At 38.6% G+C, this 25,355-nt stretch overlaps 1 protein-coding gene across 1 annotated transcript; it reads right to left on the bottom strand.

Annotated features, from left to right (window-relative positions):
• Positions 1 to 305: 305 nt before the first annotated feature.
• C4H13orf42 (chromosome 4 C13orf42 homolog) lies at positions 306 to 24,842 on the bottom strand. Its single transcript, XM_007495401.2, has 4 exons — positions 24,333 to 24,842; positions 7,484 to 7,631; positions 4,429 to 4,669; positions 306 to 3,094 (listed from the first exon to the last, which is right to left on the bottom strand). The coding sequence occupies exons 1-4, from the start codon at positions 24,747 to 24,749 to the stop codon at positions 2,923 to 2,925; spliced, it is 978 nt and encodes a 325-aa protein (XP_007495463.1). The 5' UTR covers positions 24,750 to 24,842; the 3' UTR covers positions 306 to 2,922.
• Between the last annotated feature and the right edge of the window lie 513 nt (positions 24,843 to 25,355).

Here is a 25,355-nt window from a genome sequence, read left to right as displayed (position 1 = left end):
CCTGGCAGAGATCAGACTCAAGATGAAGAATGAGACACCCACTTTTTGACATGCCCAATACAGCAATTTGTTTGTATGACTATACATGTTTGTTACAAGGTTTATTCTATGGGGCCTGGGAGGTGGGGAACATTGGGTAGAGGAGAAGAGAAAATAAATGCTTTTTAATCTAAAAAATTTTAAACCTTCTGATATTATCCTCAAAAAATGGGGAAGTTAAAGTTACCCAACTAATTTGGTCAAGCAGCTGGTGGATTATGGGAATTGCAGGGAAGGGAAAGAGTCCAACTGGCTGTTTTGGGGAAATATGTCTTTTCTTTTTTAATGATAAAGCTTCCATCAAGGAGTATCCCCAGACAAAATCTCAGGGAATTGCAGCAGCAGCTATAACTTAGCACCTAAAAATTGACACTGCTCCCATCTCTTCAGAATCCCGGCACAAAAATCATCTCAGGGCATGAGTCTTCTGTTTCCAAATTACAGGATTTTTCATTCAAGACTATCTGAATACATTCTTAGAGCAGGCAAATATACAAAACTTTAGAAGAAAAGGAAAAGAACAAAGTTTCATTTCCTGTGAAGAGTAGCTGAAAAAGAAAAGACAACTAGAAGCCCACACAACCCTTGTTTTTTTTTCCTTTGCCTTATTTATAAAACAAAACATATACAGTGCATCTTCTCCACATGAAGTCTGGGTCAGGTTGGGCTAGATTGTGGGTGGAATAGCTTCTAAGTAAAAACGTCTTTTTGTGTGGAAAGAGGGCACATTCTGGAGTCTGAGGAATTGCTTCAAATTCTCAGCCTTGCTATTTACTATCTGTGTTACCTGGGTCAAGCCATTTAATTCTTCTGTGCCTCAATTTCCTAACTTGTAAAATGAGGGGGATTAGAATTTAAAAAAAGGAGTCTTCCTGATTCAATGAATAATTCTGTGTTGGAGTTCCTGTTGCTTTGGTAAGGACATGACTGAGACCCACAATGATGTCTGAGTCATCATTCTAAAACAATGCTAGCATTTATTAGCACTTTAAATTTGCAAAGCCCTGTACATTATTTTATCTCACTTCATCCTCGCAACACCCCTGTGAGGTAGGCACAAGTTTTATCCCCATTTGAGGAAACTGAGTGTTAGAAGAGTTTCTTAATCTCTCCCTCTGTCCCTTTAAGAGGAGCAGAAACATTTCTCAGTAAGTCAGTTAACTGACAGCCTCTGTGAAAGGGAGTTGAAGGTTCTGTTACATAGGAGATGAAAGAGGGAGATAAGAAAACAAGAGGTTAAGTGACTTGCCTAAGATCATACAGCTAAAATGTATCTAAGAAAGGATTTGAATTCAAGTTTTGCTGATTCTAGGTCTATCACTCTAACTAGTTTCAGTGCTATGGATGACATTACTGACTCATATCTAGAAGTTCCCTGAATATTTATTGATCAGGGAAAAACAAAATGTCTGTTTTTTTCAGGGTTGTGTTAATAAAAGCAGCTATGTGTTAGCATAAGGAGTAAAAACAAAAAACACGAAAAAAAAAACCAGCAAAAACTCATCTTGGAAATTGGCACTCAAAAAAAAAAATTGAGATAAGATTAAAAACAATTCCAAGAATTTTCTCCTTGCAAATGGAAAGCGTATAAAAAGCCAAAGGCTGCCGTAGAATTGAAATGTAGACTAGTGCCCAAAAAGGTGAAGTGTGTTTAGATCATACATTCACAAAATGAAAACTTTAAAAAACAAAGCCTTGCTAATGTCAACACAGTATCACTTGAACCCTGGGAGAGTCCTGAGGAATCTACTTCTGTGGTCGGAACACCCTAAAGAGACTTGGCCCCAAGGAGACTAAGGAAGAGACCTTCTGCCCTGTTCCCAGCCTCAGTGCCCAGGGCAGAAATAAAGGAAAGAGGAGAGAAAGGCCCAAGTATATTCTCTAGTCTGAGGTAAAGGCAGTTAAGAAGCTGAATTCCTTCCCTTCTTTGTGGCTGATGGGAGTCTTAATTAAGGTGGGCTGCATACATACATCTTTCTTCCCACTGGTCCTCCTCCATCATTTTCTCCTACCACAAGTATCCAGTCAGGGAGGGTTGGAGTGTGCATGGGAGTTGGAAAAGAATGAAAGAACTACCTTTCAGTACAAAATAGAAGCATAGTTATTCTAATCTTGTGACAATTTGCCCAGATTCTTCCCTTGGAACATCCAGGAAGGCTGTGTTCCCTTGAACTCGAACTAGAATGAAGGAAGAAATAATGGCAGGAGATCATAATATGAGGGTTAACTATTTCCTCAATTTTTCCACCTCTGAGCTGAAGGGCCTTGGGAAAGCAGGAGGCCCCTCAGGGTGCATGGCCAGGGAGTAGGGAGGCAACGGGAAGGGGAAGGCCCTGGCAAACTTGTTTGGAGGACCAGAAGTGAACTATTTCTCACCAGCTCAGAGGCAAGTGTCTTTCTCTGCATTCTGTCGCAGTCGATGCCATTAATACCTACTTGGACACCTGATACTTTAGGTTATTAGGCAGAACAGGGAAACATGGTCAGTGTAGTGAACAATAAATGAGAACAGTGAGTCTTGAAGATTGTGACAAGAGAGGTTTCTGATCTAGGAAGCATCCCAGCCTGGCCTCAGGGAACCAGGTGCCTGAGGTCATTTTCCTCAAAAGCCTTGATTTCATTATATAATCCACTCTTGGGGTACTGAGGCAGGACTATTTGGCAATAAGAAGGCACAAAGCCTTGGGAAGAGAGGACAGGCTGCTCTGTGGAACTCCATCCCAGGACGTTTTTTGGTGGTATTTTTTTTTTAAGAAGCAGAAATATTTTAGTCTTAAATTGTGTCAAACACTGCTCTGAGTTGAGAATCAAATTGTTTCTCTCCAAAACAGAGTTGAGGGACTGGGCCAGCTCAGGGGAAAGGGTCTAAGGGTACAAACTGTCTCAGTACATAGTCTGCTGCCAAGGTCTTTCTGAAAGGAACCACTGTCCAGATGGGACCTCTGGCACGTAGCTTTCTTCTCTTGGTGTTCCCATTGACTCCAGGGAGAATTCCATGTCCCATTCTGGTTCTTCACAAGTGAGGCTGAAGAGAATCTGCTTGGAGGTGCCCAGGCTGGAAGGACAGAGGCAGAGAGAGGGCAGTTAAGCTTCACCTGGGACTGTCCTCTAGCACCAACACCTCAAGAAACCTTTGATTGTCAATATTTCCTGGGAATGCCGTGGTCGTTTGCCAGATGTTGGACTTTTCCATTAACATGCATTGTTGACGTGAAAAAAGGAGGAAAGCTATGGGGGATGCAGGGAGACTCACTTCTAGCATTCCAGCTGTTCCTCAATGGGGGGACTTGAAGGAGAAGGAAGGGGAGTGTGGAAATGCCACTACTTAGAGACAGCATATTCTTCAGTGGAAAGAGCACTGGTCTTGAGAGTCAAAAGCATAGATAAAACCTCAGCTCAAACTCCATGTGTGTGCGTGTGCGTGCAATTCGAAACCTTTATTTGCCCAGGGTCACACAGCTAGGAATTATCTGAGGCCAATTTTAAACCCAGGGTGGTCTCACTGTCCACTGACCCACCTAGCTACCCCTTCAAGCTGTGTTTCTGTGGACAAGTAACCTAACTTCTCTGAGTCTTTCTGCATTTGTAAAATAGGATAATACTTGCACAGAGTGGTTAAAGAGTTAGCTTTGAAGGCAGGACTCTTCATGACCTTGGGACCATACCGTCTATTGGGTTTTCTTGGCAAAGAGACTAGAATGATTTGCCATTTTCTTCTTTAGTGGATTAAGGCAAACTGAAGTTAAGTGATTTACCTAGGGTCACACAGTTAGTAATTCAAATCCTGCCTCTGACACATGTTAGTTGTGTGGTTATGAGGGTAGCATTTAACCTCTTAGTGCCAGAGAAAGCTCACTAAGACTATGGACAGGGATACAGTCTGTGGCTTTACTCACATAGAGAAATTCTGGATTGAGGGGATTTATTTTTTTTCTAAAATTATGTTACAGAAAAATTGTTGATATGCCTTAATGGAGGAAATTTCCACAGTGGGAAGCTCTCAATATGGATGAAATATCAAGTCTAAAATTGAAAAAAAAAAACCAAAACTCCCATTCCCTACCCTTTGAAGCTTGATGTGAAGAAAGAAGACAATAGGAACATAAACTATTCTTTGTCTTTATCTTAAGTTGTTGTTGAATTGTTTCAGGCATGACCAACTCTTCATGACCCTGTTTGGGTTTTCTTGGCAAAGATAAACTGGAATGGTTTGCCATTTCCTTTTCTTGTTTATTTTACAGATAAGGGAACTGAGGCAAATGGTGTCAGTGACTTGCACAGGGTCACAAAGCTAGTAAGTGTCTGAGGCCAGATTTGAACTCAAGTCTTCCTGACTTGATGCTCTATTCACTGTGCCATTTAGTTTCTCTGTCTATCTTAAGTACTTACTCTCTTTCACTGGCTTTGGGTTTAAATTTTAAGGTACTGAAAGCACCCTCCACAGCCTTGGGCAAGTAAATGGGATGCCTCTCCAGCCTCCTCTGAGTGCTAATGGTTCTCCTCTCAATGTTTTTCCGAAGATGACTTTCCACTATTCGAATGGTATGAGATGTGATGTCTTCTGAGTGCCTTCGAGGAGCCCGAAGGATCCAGTTGGAGTGCAAGCTGTGTTCCTGGGAGCTAGTTGCCACTGGAAGAGAGAAGGAGATTGTCTATGTTACGCCTCTTAAATTTTGTTGTTGTTATTATTTATTTGTGCCCAACTCTTCATGACCTTGGGACCATACCATCTATTGGGTTTTCTTGCCAAAGAGACTGGAATGGTTTGCCATTTCCTTCTTTAGTGGATTAAGGCAAACTGAAGTTAAGTGATTTATCTAGGGTCACACAGTTAGTAAGTGGTTGGGGCTGGATTTGAACTCAGAACTTCCTGATTCCAGGCTCAATGCTCTATCCACTGACCCACCTAGGTACCTGTTAAAACTTAATTAAACTTAATATATGATTTTAATACGTAAGCTATATTAACAGAAAGTTCACAATTTCATATATAATATTTGTATATTTAAATATTTGTTAATGACTGTTAACTTCACAATAAAAATATTTTAAAAATTGTTTAAAGAACATTATTTCCAGCTTTTAATAATGAGTCAAAACAAAGGTATAACTCCCTCAGAAACATCTCCACCAAACTCTAACAAATAACAAATTGCTCTCCAGATCACAGCCGTAGGAAATCGAGTGGAGGGACACTGCTTGGGAACTTTTTACAAATCTAGTCATGATCAAAATATCCTCCACATTGCTATGAAGGCCAGATCATCAAGAACAACAAAAAGGAGTTTAATTCACTTTGGGCATTGAATATACTTCATAAGAAATGTGGGATAATCACACCAAATGGCTAAATTGGTCTAGATTGAATAAAGACAGGAAAGAAAACACCATTTAATTAGATGACTGTGATAAGTCACATTTCAAAACTGTTGCAAAGTAAATAGTAATTTTAAAGTGAGCTCAATTTGCCTGCTCAATTCTCTCAAGAAAAGACTAATAATACACTGTCCAGAGAGAGAAAATATTCTCTCAATCTTTTCTGAAGTTGGGTAGTAGGGGAAGAGGATAGGGCAGTATAAAATGGAGATTTGAACCCTAGACTTCAATCCCCAGAAGTCTTTGGTATTTCCCAGAATTCCCTATAATCTCACCTGAGACTCCACCTGGGCGAGATCAGAATGAGTATTTAACTGGCTTTCTACCTCACTCTGTGGCCATTTGCAAGATGTAGTAAGTAGCTTTGAATAGGCTACTCAGCCCTAGGCATGTGGTTTTCTTATTTTGTATTTTCTTTATTCCTTTATTTCTAATGATCCTTAATAAACCTCATAAAATATAATACTTTTATTACTAGAGACTAATTTAATCTTTATAGCAGCAATCCTGTTTAAGTCTAGGTGCACCAGAGATTGTGCTAAACTCTGTCTATGGAAAGACTATGTTTCTATAGCAGCAAGGTGGTTCAATGGATAATACTGGAGCTGAAGTCAAAAAGACCCAAGTTCAAATTTGGTCTTGGGTAGATGAATGACTTTGGGAAAGTTACCCTCTATTTGCCTCAATTTCCTCAACTGTCGGAGAGAGGTGGCTCAGGGGAGAGAGTGCTGGGACTGAAGTCAGGAAGACATCTTCCTGAGTTCAAATTTGGCCTCAGATAGTTACTAGAAGTGTGATCCTGAGTAAAACACTTAACCCTGTTTGCCTGAGTCTCCTTATCTATAGAATGAGCTGGAGAAGGAAAGGCAAACCATCCCATTTCTTTGCCGAGAAAACCCCAAATGGAGTCACAAGTCTTGCTTGATTGAACAACCTCAACTGTAAACTGTGGATAACAGGTTTGTAGTAAGGATCAAATGAGAAATTTATAAAGTGCTTAGCACCAAGCCTGGCACATCATAGGTGCTTAATAAATTCTTGTTTCTTTCCTCCCTTCAGGTACACTATAGGATTATGGGTTAAGAGATATCAGAGGTCCTCATTTTTATAAATGATATACTATGACAGGATATGATACAATGTAATATAAATAATAAAAATTATTTATGAATGGCATTGTTGATGAAATGCTGGGGTGTAGAATAAGGACCCTGAAGAGATGGATGGCAATTCAGAGACTTGATGTGGGTAGGACTAGGCAGGAGGTGCTATTGGGAGTTCCAGAGTGAAGATGGTGGCATCAGTCTATGACTTTAACTAAACCTCATTTCACCACTTGCTCCATCTCCTTTGGCCACCCAAAGAGCTTCTTTTTGTAAAAATTAAAATTAGGTCTCAATAAAATTAAATATTATATTTTAGGAGATTTATTAATGATCATTAGAAATCAAGGAATAAAGAGGATACAAAATAAAGATCATGTGCCTATGGCTAATTAGACATTTCAAAATCCCCACTCACCACCACCATGCTCACCAACAGGGCCAAAAAGAGGGCAGGACCTCACATCCCAGCCTAATATCCCCTGTCTACAGGAAGTACGTAACAACAGGAAGTCATTAGGCTCCTGGGAAATGTAGTTCTTTTTTAGGACAACAGATTTTCAATTAGACATTCCCCCCCTGAGATCCATGGAAGACTAGTCTCTTCAATGGATCTTGTAAACAAAACCAACTTTTAGATCACAGTAATTTGGGGATAAAAGGGAAAAGAACAAAATCAATGATTTCTAGTAGCATTGACAAAAAGTCAATTAGGGGGAAGTCCCCTTTGACATAAGAGTATACATACAAAAACAAATGCATTCAACCCCACACAGTTCATATCACCACATCCCAAAGTTCACTCTGGATCTTCTGGTGCAGCTTGTGGTCTGTGCAGGCATCTTAATGATGCCTTCTCCAAACAGTTCACTTTGTGGAGTCAGAGAGGTAGCATGTTTCTTATCCTAAAATTACTCTCAGAATAATAATAATAATAAATTCTTCCATGCTTTTGGTACATTTACCATCAAAGTCGACGTCTTCATTTGCAGGCTCTGCCACAGGACCTCGGGGACGTTTCTCTGTCTCCAGTTCAGCAATGATGGAATCAAAGAAAGCAATAGCTTCCATTACATCTGCATTCAAATGTGGGGCTTTCTTTGTTGCTATTTTCTGTAATGCATCAATAAGAGAGGAAAAGGTACTGAGCTACTATCATCCAAGATGTTAAGAAGCAAATGTTTGCTGAAATGAATTGCTACCCAACTGAGCAATAACAGTCTCAAATAGAAATAACTAGTGAGTCTTCTATTTGCAAGTTAATGAGATTTAAAGGATTTGTTTCAACAAATATTTGCTGGGAAAAAGGCAGATACCACATGCTCACATTGTGTTTCTGGGTCATGGTTTGGCAATTATCGTGATATTTCAATGATTATTATATTATATATTATTATATCTTTATATATTATATTATTATATCTTTTGTGGTGATTTGTGATCAGTAAGCTTTCCTGTTGCTCTTATAATTGTTTTGAGGTGCCATGAAAAGCACCTACCTAAGACAATTAATTTAATTGATAAATGTTCTGAACTGGTGCATTGACCAACCATTCTCCCTTTCTCTCCCTCTCCTCCAACCTCCTTACTCCCTGCGATACAATATTGAAATTAAAACAAGTAACTACATTACATTGGCCTGTAAGTGTTCAAGTGAAAGGAGGAGCTAATTGATGCTACAGATTTCATTGTTGTCTTATTTTAAGGAATTGCCAGTCACTCCGGCCTTCAGTAACCACCATCCTGATCAGTCAGCAACTATCAACATCCATGTAAGACCCTCCACCAGCAAAAAGATTCCAACCCACTGAAGGTTCCAATGATAATTAGCAGTTTTTAGCAGTAAAGTATTTTTAAAATTAAGGCATGTGCATTGTTCTTTTTAAAAGATATAATACACTTAAAAGACAATACATTAAAAACATAACTTTTACATTCATTGGAAACCCAAACATTTGTGTGACTCCCTTTACTGCAGTGGTCTGGAATCAAACTTACAGTATCTTTAGCATGTGCCTGGATGCCATTTCTTTTTAGGCAGCCCTTGATATAAGCGCCCTAGGCTACTGTCCATAGCCTCTCTTGGGTCTTTTTCTCCTTCAGCTAAATAAGAAGTAGAATGTTGAAGGTTTCATTATATGGACTCTTGGGCTCCTTACAACTCTTAGATTTTGTGCAGGTTCCCATTGTTCTCTGATAGAAGGAAAGGAGGGCTATGTTTGTAGGAGAAGCAACATTACAAAGCAGAGATTACTGAAGTTGTATGATAAAGGAGTTAGGCTTGGAGTTGAAAGTTCTGAGTTGATTCTGTAGCACCCTAGCTATGTAACCCTTAGTCTAATCTCTGAGCCTCAATTTCTACATCTATGAAATAGGCAAAATACTTATATTATCCATCTAATAGGTTGTAGTGAAGTCCAAGCAAAGTAATCTAGAAAAACCCGTTTTGTAGGTAGTAACACATTAGAACATATTTCAGTTCATGTATGGTGTGAGCAAGCTGTTCATGAGTACATATTGAAATCTCTCCGTACCTATAGTGTAATATATCAGGTGTTCCTGACTTCTATGCCCAGCTCTCTGTCCACTGCACCATCTAGCTATCTAAATATGGTATAATGTAATGAAATGTAGCATATAGAATGCTGGACTTGGGGTCAAGAAGACCTGAATACAAAACTAGCCCATGACACTTGCTAGTTGTGTGATCACCAAGTCATTCAACTTTGCTAAGCCTCAGTTTTCTCATCTGTGAAGTGAAAATAATTGTAATACCTGCATATCTACCTCTTGGACTTATTGTGAGGTTCAAATGACATAATATATACAAATCACTTTGCAAACTTCTTTTTTTTTTGCAAAAAAAGTGCTATATATAAATTTCAGTTATTATGGACTTAATGAGATGCTGTGCCTATAAAAATCCCTATTTCATTGGCAACCCTCTGATGCTGAGCCTTTGTAGATTTAACTGAGCTTATCCTCAGACATTGATTCTGATGAGACTATAAATTTGATTTCTTATTATGAAATGGGTTGAGGTTACAAAAGAAAGAAAAGGAGGGGAGGGTTTTAGAGGCTTTTCAGGAAAAGGACATAGGAGAATAAAATAATTTTGGTTGATGCGTGCACAAGTTTCACCAGTTTCACCAGCTCCTCCCAGACCTTTTTAGCCTAGCTCCAGAATTTTTCCCTTTCTAATCAAAGTCATTTTAAATATTGAAAACAATCTCTTCACCTTAGCTTCTTTTGCATTTCCATTAAGTAGAATCCCTGGAATGACTGGAATGGAACCAGGCTAGTGACTCAGAAGTACAATAGGATTTAAAATGAACATTTAACCTTAACTTTAATAAGAATTTAGACTGAGAGAATAATAGCAGTAGGGGAAAGGGATTTTGAAAAACAAGCATACATGTCTAAAAGTTTCTCTAGCCAGCTGGCTGGATATAGTTGGCTAGAGCCTGAAATCACAAAAGAGCTAAATAGTCCTTGTTGCTATGCAGTACAAAAACTATTAGACCTTTCCCCTAATAGGGGAAAAGTTCAAGCAGCAGCTGGCCATAGAAAACATAAAGAACCCCAGCAAAGAACAGTGTGGAAAAAAAGAACAGAATCATAGAAGATCCTAACAGCAAGGATCATAAGAAGTAATGGTATCTTTCCAGTGAGGGGAAGCAGTCACACTCTGAAGGGTGAGTGGCCCTGGCCATATTTCTTCCTTGAATATTCCCTGTAATATTCCACTATGCTATTTAATAAAACATCTTTGGGGTTGGAAGAAGATGGGACGTTGACTAGAACATTTATGAATTCAGATATCTTAATCAAGTATAGATTTAATTGTTTTTAAAAAACTTATTTGGGAAATGTTATAATCTTAAAGCTGATCAGGTAGAAATTATAAGGGACAGCTAAGTAGATCAATGGTTAGAATACCAGACCTGCTGTCAAGAGGACCTAAGTTCAAATTTGACCTCTGATATTTCCTAGCTATGTGATCCTGGGCAAGTCATTTACCCCTGATTGCCTAGTCCTTGCCACTCTTCTATCTTAGAACTGATATTAAAACAGAAGGTAAGGATTTGAAAAAATAAAAGAGTAAGTCATAGCTTGGAATGGTAGAAAATGTGATATTTCTCTCTATGTGCATATGTATAGATGTATATAAACACATATCTGTGTACAAATAGGGGATAGACTCGAGCTTGTGTTTTCCATGGTATAGGAAATTTCCAGATAAGGAAACTTTCTTTCAAAGCATATTGGCATCTTCTCTGAAATGTATAGTTTAAGGGGTCCCCTAGAACAGTTGTGTCAAAATCAATATATACTGCAGGCCCATAGTGATATAGAAAATCACATCTTAGCATTATCTATATTTTATTGTATTTTCATTTATTTTGTTAAATATTTTCCAATTGCATTCTATTCTTGGCCCCATGTAGCCCTCAGACCCAGGTTTGATACCTCCTGCTTAGATCTCTGAGTAATTAAACCCATTCATAAAATCAGTAGGTGTCAAAAGCTAGATTTGAGCTCAGATTTTCCCAGCTCCAAAGGCAGCTCTCTATGCCTCCTGACACACTGCTTTTCACATGTATGTCCAAACTACATGAAATTAATATTTCTGAAGAACTATTACAAGTAGGTTGACTTTTTTTTATTTTTACAGAGCATGCTCTTAGATTCAGACCATATGTAATCACTTCTTTTTGTCATAAGAAAATAAAACATTGTTGAAACATCCTTGCATGCATTTAAAGCTCTTTAAGCAAATTAAAACCTGCTTTAAAAGTTTACCCACAATTCCACACCAAAATGGTAATTTGGATAGATTCCCTCCTTATCCAGGTCATTTTCTAAGCATGTTTCATTGTATCATGAAATAGGAATAACAGTCTTTGGAGACATTTTTATTGGAAAAAGGGGGGTTTGAAATCATTGAAACACTCCAAGTTTTAAAGGCCAACAGTGACTTTAAGTCAAAGACCTGTTCAGATTCACTAGTTCTTTCTCATTTGCTGTATCTGGCTTTCAATTATAGCTGTGTTTCCGAATTTACATCATAGATTATAGAACTGGAGGGCTAGAAGAGGGCCTGGGGATGAGGCCTCAAGAGAAGCAGCGACTTGCCCCAGGTTATATAACCAATAAGAGGTAGGCAATGCATGCTGGAACCAGCTCAGGCCTGCCAGGGAGGGGTGTTAAATTTTCAGATTTCATTTCATACTTCAGAAATAGGCAAATGCTGCAAATAAGACATTGATTTATGATTTTGTTCATTAACTACTTAAGGAAAAGTTAGATAAAAATGCGAATCGTGTAGATTAAACTTAAAACTGTCATGCAAACATTTCTCCCCTAAGAAAGCCAGTCAATCATTAAAGTTGTCGGCCCACCCTTGAGCCCAAGTCTCCTTTCAGTCAGCGCATGCTCTGTTCGTCCCTTATTTTTGCAACTGGCAATTCTTCGTACTTCAAAAAAAAAGTTACTTTAATTACATTGAAATGTTACAGCTGCATTTAAGAGAGAAAAAAGTTTGAGGAGGATAAAGTGGATAGACAGAGGGAAACGTAATGCAGAACTACTTGGGCTAACTCCACAGGCAAAAGGACTCTAAGTCCACTATGTCTTTGAAGTTTCTGATCAAGGACAATTCTTGACATCTGTTTAAAGAAGATATCTCAAGACAGAGAGATAGTACAAAAGAGATCATGCTAAACTTGGAATCAGGAAGGCCTGAGTTCAAATCTCCCCTCAGAAACATGTGACCCTAGGCAAGTCATTTAAATTCTCTCTGCTTCAGTTCCCTCTTCTGAAAAATGGGGATAATCATAGCCCCTACCCCACAGGTTTGTTGTAAGGATTAAATGAGAAAATGTATGGAGAAGCACTTTGTAAGTCTTAAAGTACTACATAAATGATAATTATTATCATTAATTATTATTAATCTTTAAATTAATAAATTTAAATTTATTTAATTAATTAAATTAAATTAAGATTAATTAATTTAATTTAATTTAAAAATACATTAAATAAATTTTTAATTAAATTTAAATTTTTAATTAATAAACATTTAACACCACAGGATGATAACTGAAAGCAGATTAGAATAAGGAAGATTTGGATACTAAGGGGCAGCTAAGTGGCTCAATGGATAGAGCATCAGGTCTGGAGTCAGGAGGTCCCAAGTTCAAATTTGACCTCAGCTACTTGCTGTCTATGTGACCTTGAGCAAGTCACTTAACCTCAGTTGCCTAGCCCTTACCACTCTTCTGTCTTAAAACCAATAGTTAGTATAGAAGGTAAGGATTTAAAAAAAAAAAAAAAAGAAGGCCTGAGTACTAATCCTGCCTCAGACATTTATCACCTGGATAACCCTGAAGTGACCTCATTTTTCTTAGTTTCTGTAACTGCAAAATGAAGATAATAAGAGCCCCTCCCTCCCTCAGAGCATTCTAAGGAAGATCTTATCGAGCATTTGGCCAACCTTCAAGCATTATGTAAATTGTACCATTTATTAGTGCAGGTGTAGAGTTAGACAAGACCTGAGACATGATCTAATCCATAGGCCCCATGTAGTTTTTCTGCTATCTCTGTGAGACTTTCAATAGAGAATACTAGTGAAATAATGGATGACTAGAATTTATATTTATATATGACTGTGTATAAATGGAGATTTTGAACCCTAGACTTCAATCCCCAGAAGTCCTTGGTATTTCCCAGAATTCCCTATAATCTCTTCTGAGTCTCATGTTGGTGAGATCACAATTGGTATTTAACTGGCAATAATGCCTGCCACGTTCTCTTCCTTTGCAATGATGTAGCAAGGATAGCGGTAAGCTAAGTGCGGAGATTTTAAATGGACTAATCAGGATGGGCACATGGTTTTTATTTTGTATCCTCTTGATTTCTAATGATTTTTAATAAACCTCACAAAATGTAATATTTACTGGCTTCCAAAACTCATTGGCTCCAAACCTCAAGGCTTCAGGAGATCTCAGGAGAAGCTTCAGGCTTCTCCTTCCCTTGCCTCATGTACCTGGTCCTGTTCTAGCCACACCTGGAAACTTAGACAAGTCAACTCAAGAGCTGACCTAGAACAGACTGCTCTTCTGAGTCTACTTCCAAAGCCTCTGGTGGCCTATTCATCCCTTTATCATAATCAAACTTCTTTCTGTGGGAAGAACATTTGAATCCTAATTGTGGCTGCAAAGTGGAAAATGGGCAATCATACACCACTAACTGAACATTATTTATGCCTGACCAATTTTGTACATGGTGGAACCAAGACTCTATTATTCAGAAATGAGGACTTCCCCCAGAAAGACCTCCTCTCCCAATCTATTCATCTTTCCTGCCCTTCTTTGCCAGATACATTGAATCCAACCAGTTGTTTGCTATCGGCAGTAGAGTATCTATAGCAGGAGCCCCCAGTAGTGAAAGCAACTAGGTAGCAAAGTGGATAGAGTGTTGAATTTGCTCACAAGAAGTCCAGAGTTGGAATCCTGCTTTAGCCTCATACTAGCTGGGTGACCCTGTCTCACAGCTTTGGTTTCCTTCTCTGTAAAATGGGGATAATAATAATGCATCCCCTACAAAGCTGTTGCGAGGATCTAAAGAGACAGTATATGTCCAGGACTTTGCAAGTCTTAAAGTGCTATAGAAATTCTAGTCAGCTATTATTTTGCTAGCATTCCCTATTAAAGGTCTCACTGAGGCAGTAGAGTAACTATATGGGGTCTAAGTGGCATGCCATTGTGTACTTGAAGTCAGAAAAACCTGATTTCAAATCCCATACCAATTTCTTTTAGTTCTCTGTGGCTCAGTTTCCCCATCTCTAGAGTGGGGATCATCATACCTTTCTTGAATTTTCTTTAAGTTTCTTAAATTGATCAAAAGGCTCAAATGAGAGAAAGTACGGAAAATACTTTGCAAAGCTGAAAGCACTATATACAATTTTGTTCTGATGGTTTAGTAGTTTTCTGTCATGTCTGATTCTTTATGACTTCATCTGGGGTTTTCTTTTTTCTTTTTTTTTTAAACCCTTAACTTCTGCCTTAGAAAATCAATACTAAGCATCAGTTTCAAGGAAGAAAGTGAGAGCTAGGAGGTTCAGGTTAAGTGACTTGCCCAGGGTCACATAGCTAGGAAGTATCTGAGATATGAACCCAGGAACTACTGTCTTCAGGTCTGGCTCTCTATTCAATTAGCCACCTAGCTTCTCCTTAACCATTTAAGGTTTTCTTGGCAAAATTACTGGAGTGCTTTGCCATTTTCTTCTCCAGCTCATTTTACAGATGAGGAAACTGAACAAAACTGAGTGAAGTGACTTGTCCAGGGTCACACAGCTAATAAATGTTTGAGATCACATTCAAACTGAGGAAGATGAGTCTTCCTGACTCCAGAGCCAGCACTTTTCCCACTGCAACACCTAGCTGCCCTGTGCTGGTTGTTATGATGATAGCAAGACATCTACAGGGTGGACATTGGGACTATGAGCAAAACCATTTCCCCTCTCTGGACTCAGTTTCCTCAAGTGTAAAATGAGGGCATTGGATTAGATGCTCTCTAAGGATCCTGTAGGAATAAATCGTATAATTATATTGTTGAAAATTATTTAGTGCTTTAAGTTTTTAAAAATCACTTCTCTTACAAAAATCTCATTTGAGTTTCAAAATTACTCTGTGAGAGAGATTTAGTTTAGTCATTTCAGTCATATCAGACTCTTTGTAACCCCATTTAGGGTTTTCTTGGCAGAAATGCTGGGATGGTTTGCCATTTCCCTCTCCAATTCATTTGGCAGATGAGGAAACTGAGGCAAGTGGGTTAAATGACTTGTCCAGGGTCACAAAGCTAGTAAATGTCTGAGGCCAGACTTGAACTCAAGAAGATTTTTTTTCCTGACTTCAGGTCAGCACTCTACCCACTGCACCACCTAGTCACATAGAGAAAGGGTTACTTTTCCTAAGTGTCCTAAGGACACTGGTCTTAGAGAGTTGTCTCAAGCACTGTTAAATCACTTTCCCATGAGAAGCAAGACTTGAACCCAGGGCCTCCTGACTTGGAGGACTATATGGCCTATATTACTCTATTGAATATCATCAGTTAGGTAGCACAGTGGTTAGAGTTGGGCCTGGAATCAATGACTTGGGAAATTTACTAGCAGGGCAAGTCACTTCACTTCCATTTGTAACACTTTCCTCATCTGCAAAATTGGGATAAGAGAACTTACCTCCTAGGATTGTTGTGAGGATCAAATGAGAAAATTGTAAAGCACTTTAGTATAGTTCCTAGAATGTAGTAATCTCTGTGTAAATGTTAGCTGTTATTATTATTACTATCTATTTATGAAGATGCTTCTCCATGTCTCATTTCAGTTCCTCATGAAAGCTTCCCTTGTGATAGCAATAGGATTCGTTTTAGACCAATAAGTGACCTTAGGGTCCAGCTTCCTCTTGTGGCTTGTAGGGAATTGAGAAATGGATTCTTATCTATTTTATGAGCTTAAAGGATGCTGAGCCTTGGGTTCTTTAAGAACATCTGTGGAGGAAATGGTTGTGCCCACTGGAGAGTGCTAGAGAATGAGAGCTAGTGATTATGGATGGATTTGTTGGCTTGGACTGCTGGATGAGGAGCCAATCTTTTGTGCTGACCTTTGGGTAGGTGTAATCAATCAGGAAACTCCCCCCCATTGGCTCTAGCTCCAATTCAGACCATGGAGCATTCCTGGAGCTTGGCCCCTTCATTATACCTGTAAAAGAAAGTCTTCAGCATCTTTCCCTGTTTGAGAATTTCCCTCTTATTTCCTTTTAGGAGGTTGAGTCAGATTGTGCTGGAATAGAACTGAATTCTGGCAGGAAAGTAGTCTACTTTCTGTACCTCAATAATGGAACCAGCTTTGTTGTTCTCAACTCCATGATGTCACCAACCCTCTGACCAACTGTATTATTTCCTTGCCTATCCTGTTTTGCATTTTTTTGGTTTTGTACTCCCCAAAACTATAAAAGGGGGGCTGCCTGATTAAACCAAGGCAGTCATTGACTAGTTTTATTAACAAGTAGCACCCTTGCTAATAAACGATTATCTGGTTCAGAGAAAACATGTCTCAATCTATCTTGATTGAATTTCACTCACAACAAAACTGAGGCAGAGAAAGAGACTCGTCTAAGATCAGATGGCCAGCAAAAGCTAGGATGAGAACGTGGTACAAGACTCCTTTCTCTGTATAACACTATCTCTCACACAGAGGTTGTCAAGGCACTTGAGTAACCGAACTCCCTTGGATGGATGAGATCCAAGACAGGCTTAACTTATTGAATTCACCTTTAGAACAAATACTGAGATGGAGAGTTTCCAGTGTCCCATCTAAGACATTGCTCTTCGATCAATCTTGCCTTTTCTCTTAAGTATTTTCCCCTTATCTGGACTGCTGCCATTGGCTTATCTCTTCACTAAACCCAGAAGTCTGCATTCCATCAGCAGGCTTCCTAGTGTCACACTGAGCAAAGGGATACTGTTCCATGACGCAGTGACACTTTTGTGCAGCTCTACAGGCAGCTCTAAATAGAATGGGCTTTTTCTTCTGCCATATCACATTACAGACCCTTGTCCAATTTGCTGTTCACATTCAGCCTCCAGAGGTTTTCAGAGCTGCCCCTTTCAAGGTTTCCCTCCCCTCTCCCCAGGTCTGCATTTCACATGACTTTTTTCACACATATAATAGTGTGCAACTTTCCAAACCCAAGCCCACTGGGGTTCTTGCCTAGACTTCTAACCTCAATCGAACTATTTGTATTGTTTTCCTAGACTTGCTCTTTGCAATTCTTTCTGCTGGGTTCATCTGATCTCACAACCCTGGGCTGTCTCATTCTCCAAGGGAGTGATAAAACTATAGTTAGGTCACAGCTACCTCACAGGGCCCATGGGAAGCACGTAAAGATTTGGAGCTAGACGGGACCTGGGAGGTATTTCAGAACAACTGGCCACTTCATTTTATAGACAAAGAAACTGAAGCCCAGAAGGGCAGCATGACCTGTCCACACATAGCTAGTAAGTGGCAGTGACTGAATTCTACAGAGACCCTTTAATTCCAGGCCTTTCTACTACTTTACACTGCATGGCCCAGAGTGCTTGAAAAGGTCCATTGTCTGTTTTTCTATGATTCCTTATATTATACCCTATAACCTCATTACTTACCTGGTAAAGCCTTTATCTATATGCCCCTTCCCCATTTATTTCCATGTTTTTCTCATCATTTAAAAATTGTTTCATTGAAAACCACTGAGTCAAAAGACCTGAGTTCAAGTTCTCTGTCTCTGTCTCTTTTTCTCTCTCTCTGCCTTCTGTCTCTCTGTCTCTCTCTGTCTTTCTCTGTGTGTGTCTCTCTCTGTCTTTCTCTCTGTGCTTCTCTCTCTTCCCCCTTCCCTCTCTCTCTCTCTCTCTCTCTCTGTTTCTCTCTCATAGCCCGTCATAGACAAGTCAATTAACCCTTAAATTTCTCCCCTCCAGGGGATCTTTTTAAGAAAGTGAGTTAAAGATAAATTAATAAGTTGCATCAATGGAGAGAACTCCCACAACAAGTGTTCCCTATACCAATAAATTCATAGATATGGGCCAAAAACAAATAACCACACATTCTGTTGTTCAGTAGTTTTCAGTCATATCCGACTCTTCTTGATTGCATTTGAGGGTTTTTTTTGGCAAAGACACTGACCGAAGTGGCTTGCCATTTCCTTCTCCAGCTCTCCAGCATCTCCAGATGAGGAAATTGAGGTATACAAAGATTAAGTGACTTGACTAAGGTCACAAAGCTATGCAGTATCTGATGATTGATTTGAACTCCAGTCCTCCTAACTCCAAGACCAGCACTTTTTCCCCTGGGCCACCTAGTTGCCCACAGATACATAGATATACATATATAGCATATGTGCATGTAAGGATGTATGTATATCTATATGTATATAGATAGATATGTGCTGTCGACATATGTGTCCTATGTTGTTGAGTCATTGTCCAACTCTTTGTGACCTGATTTGGGGTTTTCTTGGCAAAGATACTGGAGTGATTGGTCATTTCCTTCTCCAGTCAATTTTACAGATGAGGAAACTGAGGCAAATAGGTTTAACTGATTTGCCCAGAGTCACACAGCTAGTAAGTGCCTGAGGCCATATTTGAACTTAAGTCTTCCTGATTCTAGGCCAAGAGCTCTGTCTATTGCACCACCTGGCAGCCATATAAATATCTTATAGTATACCTATATAATATATGCCACAGGTGGTATATGCTACATGTGGTAGTATATAGTATTGAAAATATTGAAGCATTGTGTGTCCATATATATATAACAGATGTATATATGTATATATGTGTATATACCTATATTATACCCATATATAGCATGTAAATATATACTCTAGATGTATATATGTGTGTTTAGTATATTTATATAAATATATGATTAATAAACTATATGCTATCTATAATATGTTCACATTCAAGTATACTCTGTGTGTATATATATTTACATATATATGTTTATTAAATTGGGGGATTAGGAAATTAAGTCCAGGAGATAATATAATCTTCATTGGTAGAACTCACAATGATCAAATCAAGAATTTGTTAAATGCTGAAGTATAGAGAGAGAGGGTCCCAAAAGTTTTAGTGCAGTCTTAATCTTTAAGAGTTTAAAATTACACTAAGGCTTTTGAAATACTTTGTATATGTAAATTCTCCACCGAAGCGGTGGCTAGGTGGTTCTGCAGATAGTATGCTGGATGGTCTAGTTGGGAATCTGTTATAATTTTAGAATATTTTTCCAGGCATCAAATCAACAAATGCCAAGTAATGTATTAGGAATTTAAACATTACGTGCTGTGAAGATTCAGAGTAGAGAATTAACTAAAATTGAGTAGAAGTAATCAGAGAAAGCTTCTTTTCAGAGAAACCAATACTATGTATTGGTTCCAAGGCAGAAGAGTGGTAAGGGCCAGACAATGGGGGTTAAGTGACTTGCCCAGGGTCATACAGCTAGGAAGTGTCTGAGTCCAGATTTGAACCCAGGACCTCCTATCACTGGGCCTAGCTCTCAATCCACTGAGCTATGCAGCTGCCCCCTAAAAGATGAGTTTTGATAGGAGTAATGAACTAATGGAGAGAAAGGTGCTTCTTACATACTTCCTGAGGCACAGGAAAAAAGTAAAAACCTTCTTTCACCTCCTCACCAGATCAACCAGAGTTTTTCCTAGAGAAAGGGTAGATTACAACCAGCCATCAATGCTGTAATTTGGCTCCCAAAAAGAAAAAAAAAAGAGAGAAGGAAGGGGAGACAATGGTGTGAGTGTTGGAACAACCACAAGGTAAATGCTGGTGATTTTGTTGTGTATTCCAGGGATTGGTGAAGTGGTCTCTCTACAAAATTATCCCACAGTGTCCATCTCTATCATTAACATGGAGTAGGCTTTGAAAAAAAATTGCTCATTGTCTCTGTTGCATGAAAGTTAAACTGCCCAATTCCGGTTTAAAGCATCTGGAACAAAACATTCATGGCAGCATTTCCTGTGATAGTAAACAAATAGCAATAAAGTGGGTGCCAATTGATAAAAGGAACGGCTAAAATGTGATATATGAATATATTGGAATATTATTGTGCTATAAGGAATGACAAATATAAGAAGTTCCAAGAGATATGGGAAGACCTATGTGAACTGATGCAGAATGAAGTTAATAGAATCCAGAAAATGATATATCCAATAACACCATCATAAAGAGAAAGGAAATCAGGAGGAGCCATGTGTAATTATGGTGATCCATCTTGTTTCCAGAGAACAGATGAGAAAATGCATCCCTGTCTATCCTCGAAGAGGGCTATAGAATATTGCATATCATGCCAACTGAGTTGTTCGGCTAGTTGGTTTTTCACAACTTATTTTCCTTTCGTTTGTTGGTGTGTTATTGCTTCAAGGAATGTTTAGAAATTATCATGATATAAAAACAAAAAGCATCAATAATGCTATAATCCCTCAATAGGCTGGATGAAGCCTTTTCCTTGGTTATTTCTCATACACAAGATGGTATGGCCTAGGGCAGATGCCTACTGGTTCTATATGAATTAAAATACAAGATATAAGGAAAACTATAAAAGAAATAAAATTTGCCTCAAGTTTTCATCTAGTTCTTTCATAGAAACCTTTATACACATTTTGTCCAAGGAATCAATGTCCTCATATATCTTAGCAATGTCCCTTTCTAGACAAGTGCAACTAGATGGAACAATGGCATTGGATATGGAGACAGAAAGATGTACATTTAAATACAGCTTTACTAGACATTTACTAGTTTTGTCACACTAAGCATTTAACGTGTTTGCTTTAGTTTCCTCAACTGTAAGATGGAGATAATCACCTATCTGCTAAAATAGTTGTAAGGATCAAATGATATATTTGTAAAGCTCGTATCAAAGTTCTTGGCACTTAGATGGAGTCTAATAAATACTTATTTCCTTCCATTCTTCCTACTATGTTTCCTTCCCTTCTTCCTTACTTCCTTAGTTTCTTTGTGCCTTCCTTCCTTTCATCCTTCTTTCCTTCCTTTTTTCCTTCATTTCTTTGTTCATTTATTCCTTTCTTCCTTCATTCATTCCTTCCTTCCTTCCTTCCTTCTTCCCTTCTCTCCATTTTTCTCATTTTAGAACTGTCTTAATAACTTCCCTGAATTGTAACCTATTGATCCTGGGTTCCATTCTCTCAGAGACTACTCTCTAATGAGTCAATCTGATAAATTAATTAGAACTAAGCAGCTAGTAGTTCATTAATGAATTATACTTTCGAGATGATGTCAATATTTTTTACAGGTGACTTCACAGTAAAAACAATTCTTCAACCTCTGAAACCCCTTCTCCATCTCTGGCATATGAACATTCTCAAAGGTCATTATTATTCATGCCTAGAATACATTCTCTCCTGATCTCTGTTTTTCAGAATTCTTATCTTCCTTCCAGACTCAGGTTTGGGTCTCAAGATAACCTTTTATTGTGCTTATATGGGTGTAAGTCACAAATCCTCATAAGTCTATAACCTTTATAATGCCTGGAAGCATTTCATTTTTGTCTTTTTATCTCTAATGCTTAATCTAGTGCATGGCACATACTAACTATTTAATAGATGTATACTGAATTCAATTAAATTGAACTCCTTCCTATAAGCTCCTTATCCTCAGTCAGGTACGGATGACTAAAACAACAATGGCATGGACTAAACTGTTCATAAAGTAGCCTTTGAACATTTGGTAATAAATAAATTTGGTAATATTTTTTTCACGAAATATGAGTTTTTGATAGGAGTGATAAATTGATGAAGTTAAGGGTGCTTCTCACATACCTTCCAAGGCACAGGAAGGATAAAGAACTTCCTTTCACACCCCAGTCCATCAATTCAACCAGATTACAGTTACTTTTTCCTTTAACTACAACATATAATCATTCTCTCTGCAACACTAAGGGATGTCAGTGCCAAATGTTTCTTCAAGAGCACCACTGGCACACTGTGGGATCCTCTACAATGTGATTATCATACTATTTTGGTTGTAATTATTTGCATATGTTGACTGTAAGTTCCATGAGGGAAGGATTGCATCTGAACTAAGCTTTTTATCTCATCCAGTGTTCTAGATACAGTTCACTCTTAATAAATATTTTAATTCAATACTTGTTGAATCTGAAGCAGACTTGAGAATTCTTTCTCAAAATCATGCCCCTGATTTTTTTCCATTCTGGAGCTTCTAATGTGCTTATAGAACCAACAGTTTAGGGCACTGGTAGTTTCTTCATAGAACACCAATTATCAGAGATTGCCAATGAATCTTGAAAGGAACATGGAGAATGAACATTCCCCACTTGATTCTCAGAGAAGAGCTTTTTCAGTGATCGTCTAATTCAATATTTATTATGTTCTGTTATTTTATACTATTTACAAAGCTCTGGGCTTGGTATGATGTGTGACATAATGACGAGTAAGGAAAGGTCCCTACACCCAAAGTGCTTATAATCTAGAAAGGGAAATGAAACAAGTAGCTACTTCTAAGCAGCTAACATAATTTAATTCAATATTTATTATGTACCTGCAAAGCATTGTGTTACATAATGGGGACACAAAGATTAAAAAATTGCATCTTTTCCTGACCTCAAGGAACTATAAGGAATATATCATGAGGCACTAACTGTCTTCTCTGTAACCTTTGGCCCCTAATTGCTGCTTCCAAGTAAATGACTGACATAGAGAGTAATGGCATGATTTTTGAAGGAATTTCAAAGTTTTCATAGAATCTTTACTCTATTCCACAGATGTTCTTGTATACTCTATCCCATATCCTCTGCTCGTAATCTACTTGTTTCCCTTGAGAGGAACAGAGGGAAGACAGGAAAAGAAGAGGGAGGATTAACTCTGGCAGTATATTGATATTTATCATCATTGGCAATACCAATCAATTCTTTTTTCTTGAGAGCCTTAATAGTCCTCAGATCTGGATAGTCCAACCTCATCACTTTACAGAGAAAATTGAGGTCTAATGAAATCAATTGAATTTCTCAAGGTGGCAAAGTTGGCATCAGAAGTGTGACTTAAACCTTGAATCTCTGACTCAAAAAGTGTATTCTTTCTATTGCAACATGGTATATCTAGTATGATATAGCAAGAATTGCCCCCCTAAGAGTATACTGTAGGGCATTCTTCCTCTTCTTGTATGAATTCCAAGGGACCTATGGGCTTATTTTCAGAGTGTTCAAATCATTCTTTGAACTGCTCATCTTTGGAGCTAAATACAGACAGTTTCAATTAGACAGACTGGCCCATGACACCTGGGATTTGGCAGTCAATCAATAAGCCATTCAACATTTATCAAGTGTGCCCTGCATGCACAGCACTGTAGAGAGTTACATACAAAGGAGAAATTATAGGACATGCTCCAAAGTGGTTTATAATTACTAATTAGAGAAATGAAAATACAAAATATCACAAAACAACAGAGATTCAAACCCACATATATGGTCAGTTTCAGGCTTACAAAACTGAACATATAAAACCCAGTGGAATTGTGTGTTGGATATGGGAGGGGTTTGGGGAGGAAAAGAACATGATTTTTGTAATCCTGGAAAAATGCTCTAAATTAATCAATTTAAAAAAACTAAACATATGAGTGATAAAAGAGATGATGCAATAGAAATCATGTGATTTAGCATCTCTTTTAGTGTCCATGTCCTCATCTATAACATGAGAATATAAGGCCTGTTGTCAGGGCAAAATGAAACAAGGTTTATGAAAGACAATTTTTCAAGGTACAAAGCCTTGGATAGGTTTGAGGCTTTCCAACAATTATAGGCAGTTCATGAGTTTGAGTTCTGCCCCTTCTATAAACTAATTCTGGGATCCTATAAAGTCACCGATTGTCTCTGTGTCTGTAGAAATATCATCAAAACACCTGGGTTAAGGGGGAGGCATGAAGCTAACACTCCAGTCTGGATCTCTGGAAAGAACTGATGTGAATTTTTACTTTTCATCTGAACATCAGATACTGTATACATGTGGTTATCTGCCTCTGCTTCCCCAGTATTAAAAATAAGAATTAGTCTAGTTTTCATTCCTTAGGCTGAAGAAAAGGAAAGGGAGTATTCTGAGGAATAACTGCAAATATACAAAAAAAAACGTAAGCAAATAAGCTGGACAATGAAAGAAAGAAAGTGGCCAATGCTCAGAGAAATGATGCCAGAAAACTGGAAAGAATCTTGTCTACACACCATTATACAGTTGTGCCTACCTTGGGTTCCTTAAGATGTAATGGGGCCAAAGGTTTTTTCCCTCCTTTGGAAGATTTGGAAGAAGTTGAAGAAATCCCATGGGAGCGACTGGCCTTCAAATCATTGAGGCTGTCAAGATATTTTTTCCTCAAGGCTAGCAGGTCCTGTAAGTATTGCAAGCAGTCCTGAGTCCGGCAGTAGGACCAGGCTTGGTCCTCTTGGTAGTGCTGGTAGTACATGCTGGTGTCAATGCTGGTCGTGCTTTTGTACTTTTTTAAGGACTCACTGAATTTCTCCCCATTGCCCCCTACAACGTACACAGAGCTACTGCGGATCAGCCTTACAGTTGGGCTGGTTCCATCATAGTACGAGCTTTCATCAGTCAGGGACTTTCTCTGGGCACTGGACTGAAAGATGGAATGAATCTTTCTAAACATGGTGCGCTGCTTCCCTCTCTTGGTGACTTCTGGGTGTCTCCCCTTCAAACACTTGGTCTAAACTGGGGCAAGGCGGTCTGCTTCCATACCCCTTGTCTTTTACCAGAAGGTAGGCAGCCTCATGAGTGTCAGTGTAGGAAAACTCTGTCAGGCAGTTGGCTGCAGCGTGTGTCAGATAGGAACCATTTCTATTTAATAACTAATGGCAGCACAGACAATCTGAAGGCACGAAGTTGTGCCCAGTACATGTCAAAGAAGACCTCAGCATTTTTTGTGGCTTCAAAGTATCATAAACATCTTCTGGTTATCTGCTAGCAAAAGAAGTCCCAGTCAGATCACTGCAGCTAGATCGTTCATTACCGCTCCACTGTTCCCTTTTATTTCAGTCACTGTCATCTATTGAGTTCGCTGCCTGGATCAATTTTATTTCAGCTTTACCTAGCTGCATTTCCTGTGCTGACCATGGTCCTGAAGAAGGAATTCTTGGGTCCAAAATGAAATCCAGTTGGATAGGGATAAAAGAGAGCACTAAGATAGATCACAATGAGTGCCAGTCGGTGAATAAACCATTCCACCAAGCTAGAATTGTGAGGATTGGCATAGGCG

This window comes from Monodelphis domestica, chromosome 4, assembly GCF_027887165.1.
Source record: "Monodelphis domestica isolate mMonDom1 chromosome 4, mMonDom1.pri, whole genome shotgun sequence".
Taxonomy (NCBI): Eukaryota; Metazoa; Chordata; class Mammalia; order Didelphimorphia; family Didelphidae; genus Monodelphis; species Monodelphis domestica.
This window is presented reverse-complemented; position numbering and strand designations above follow the sequence as displayed.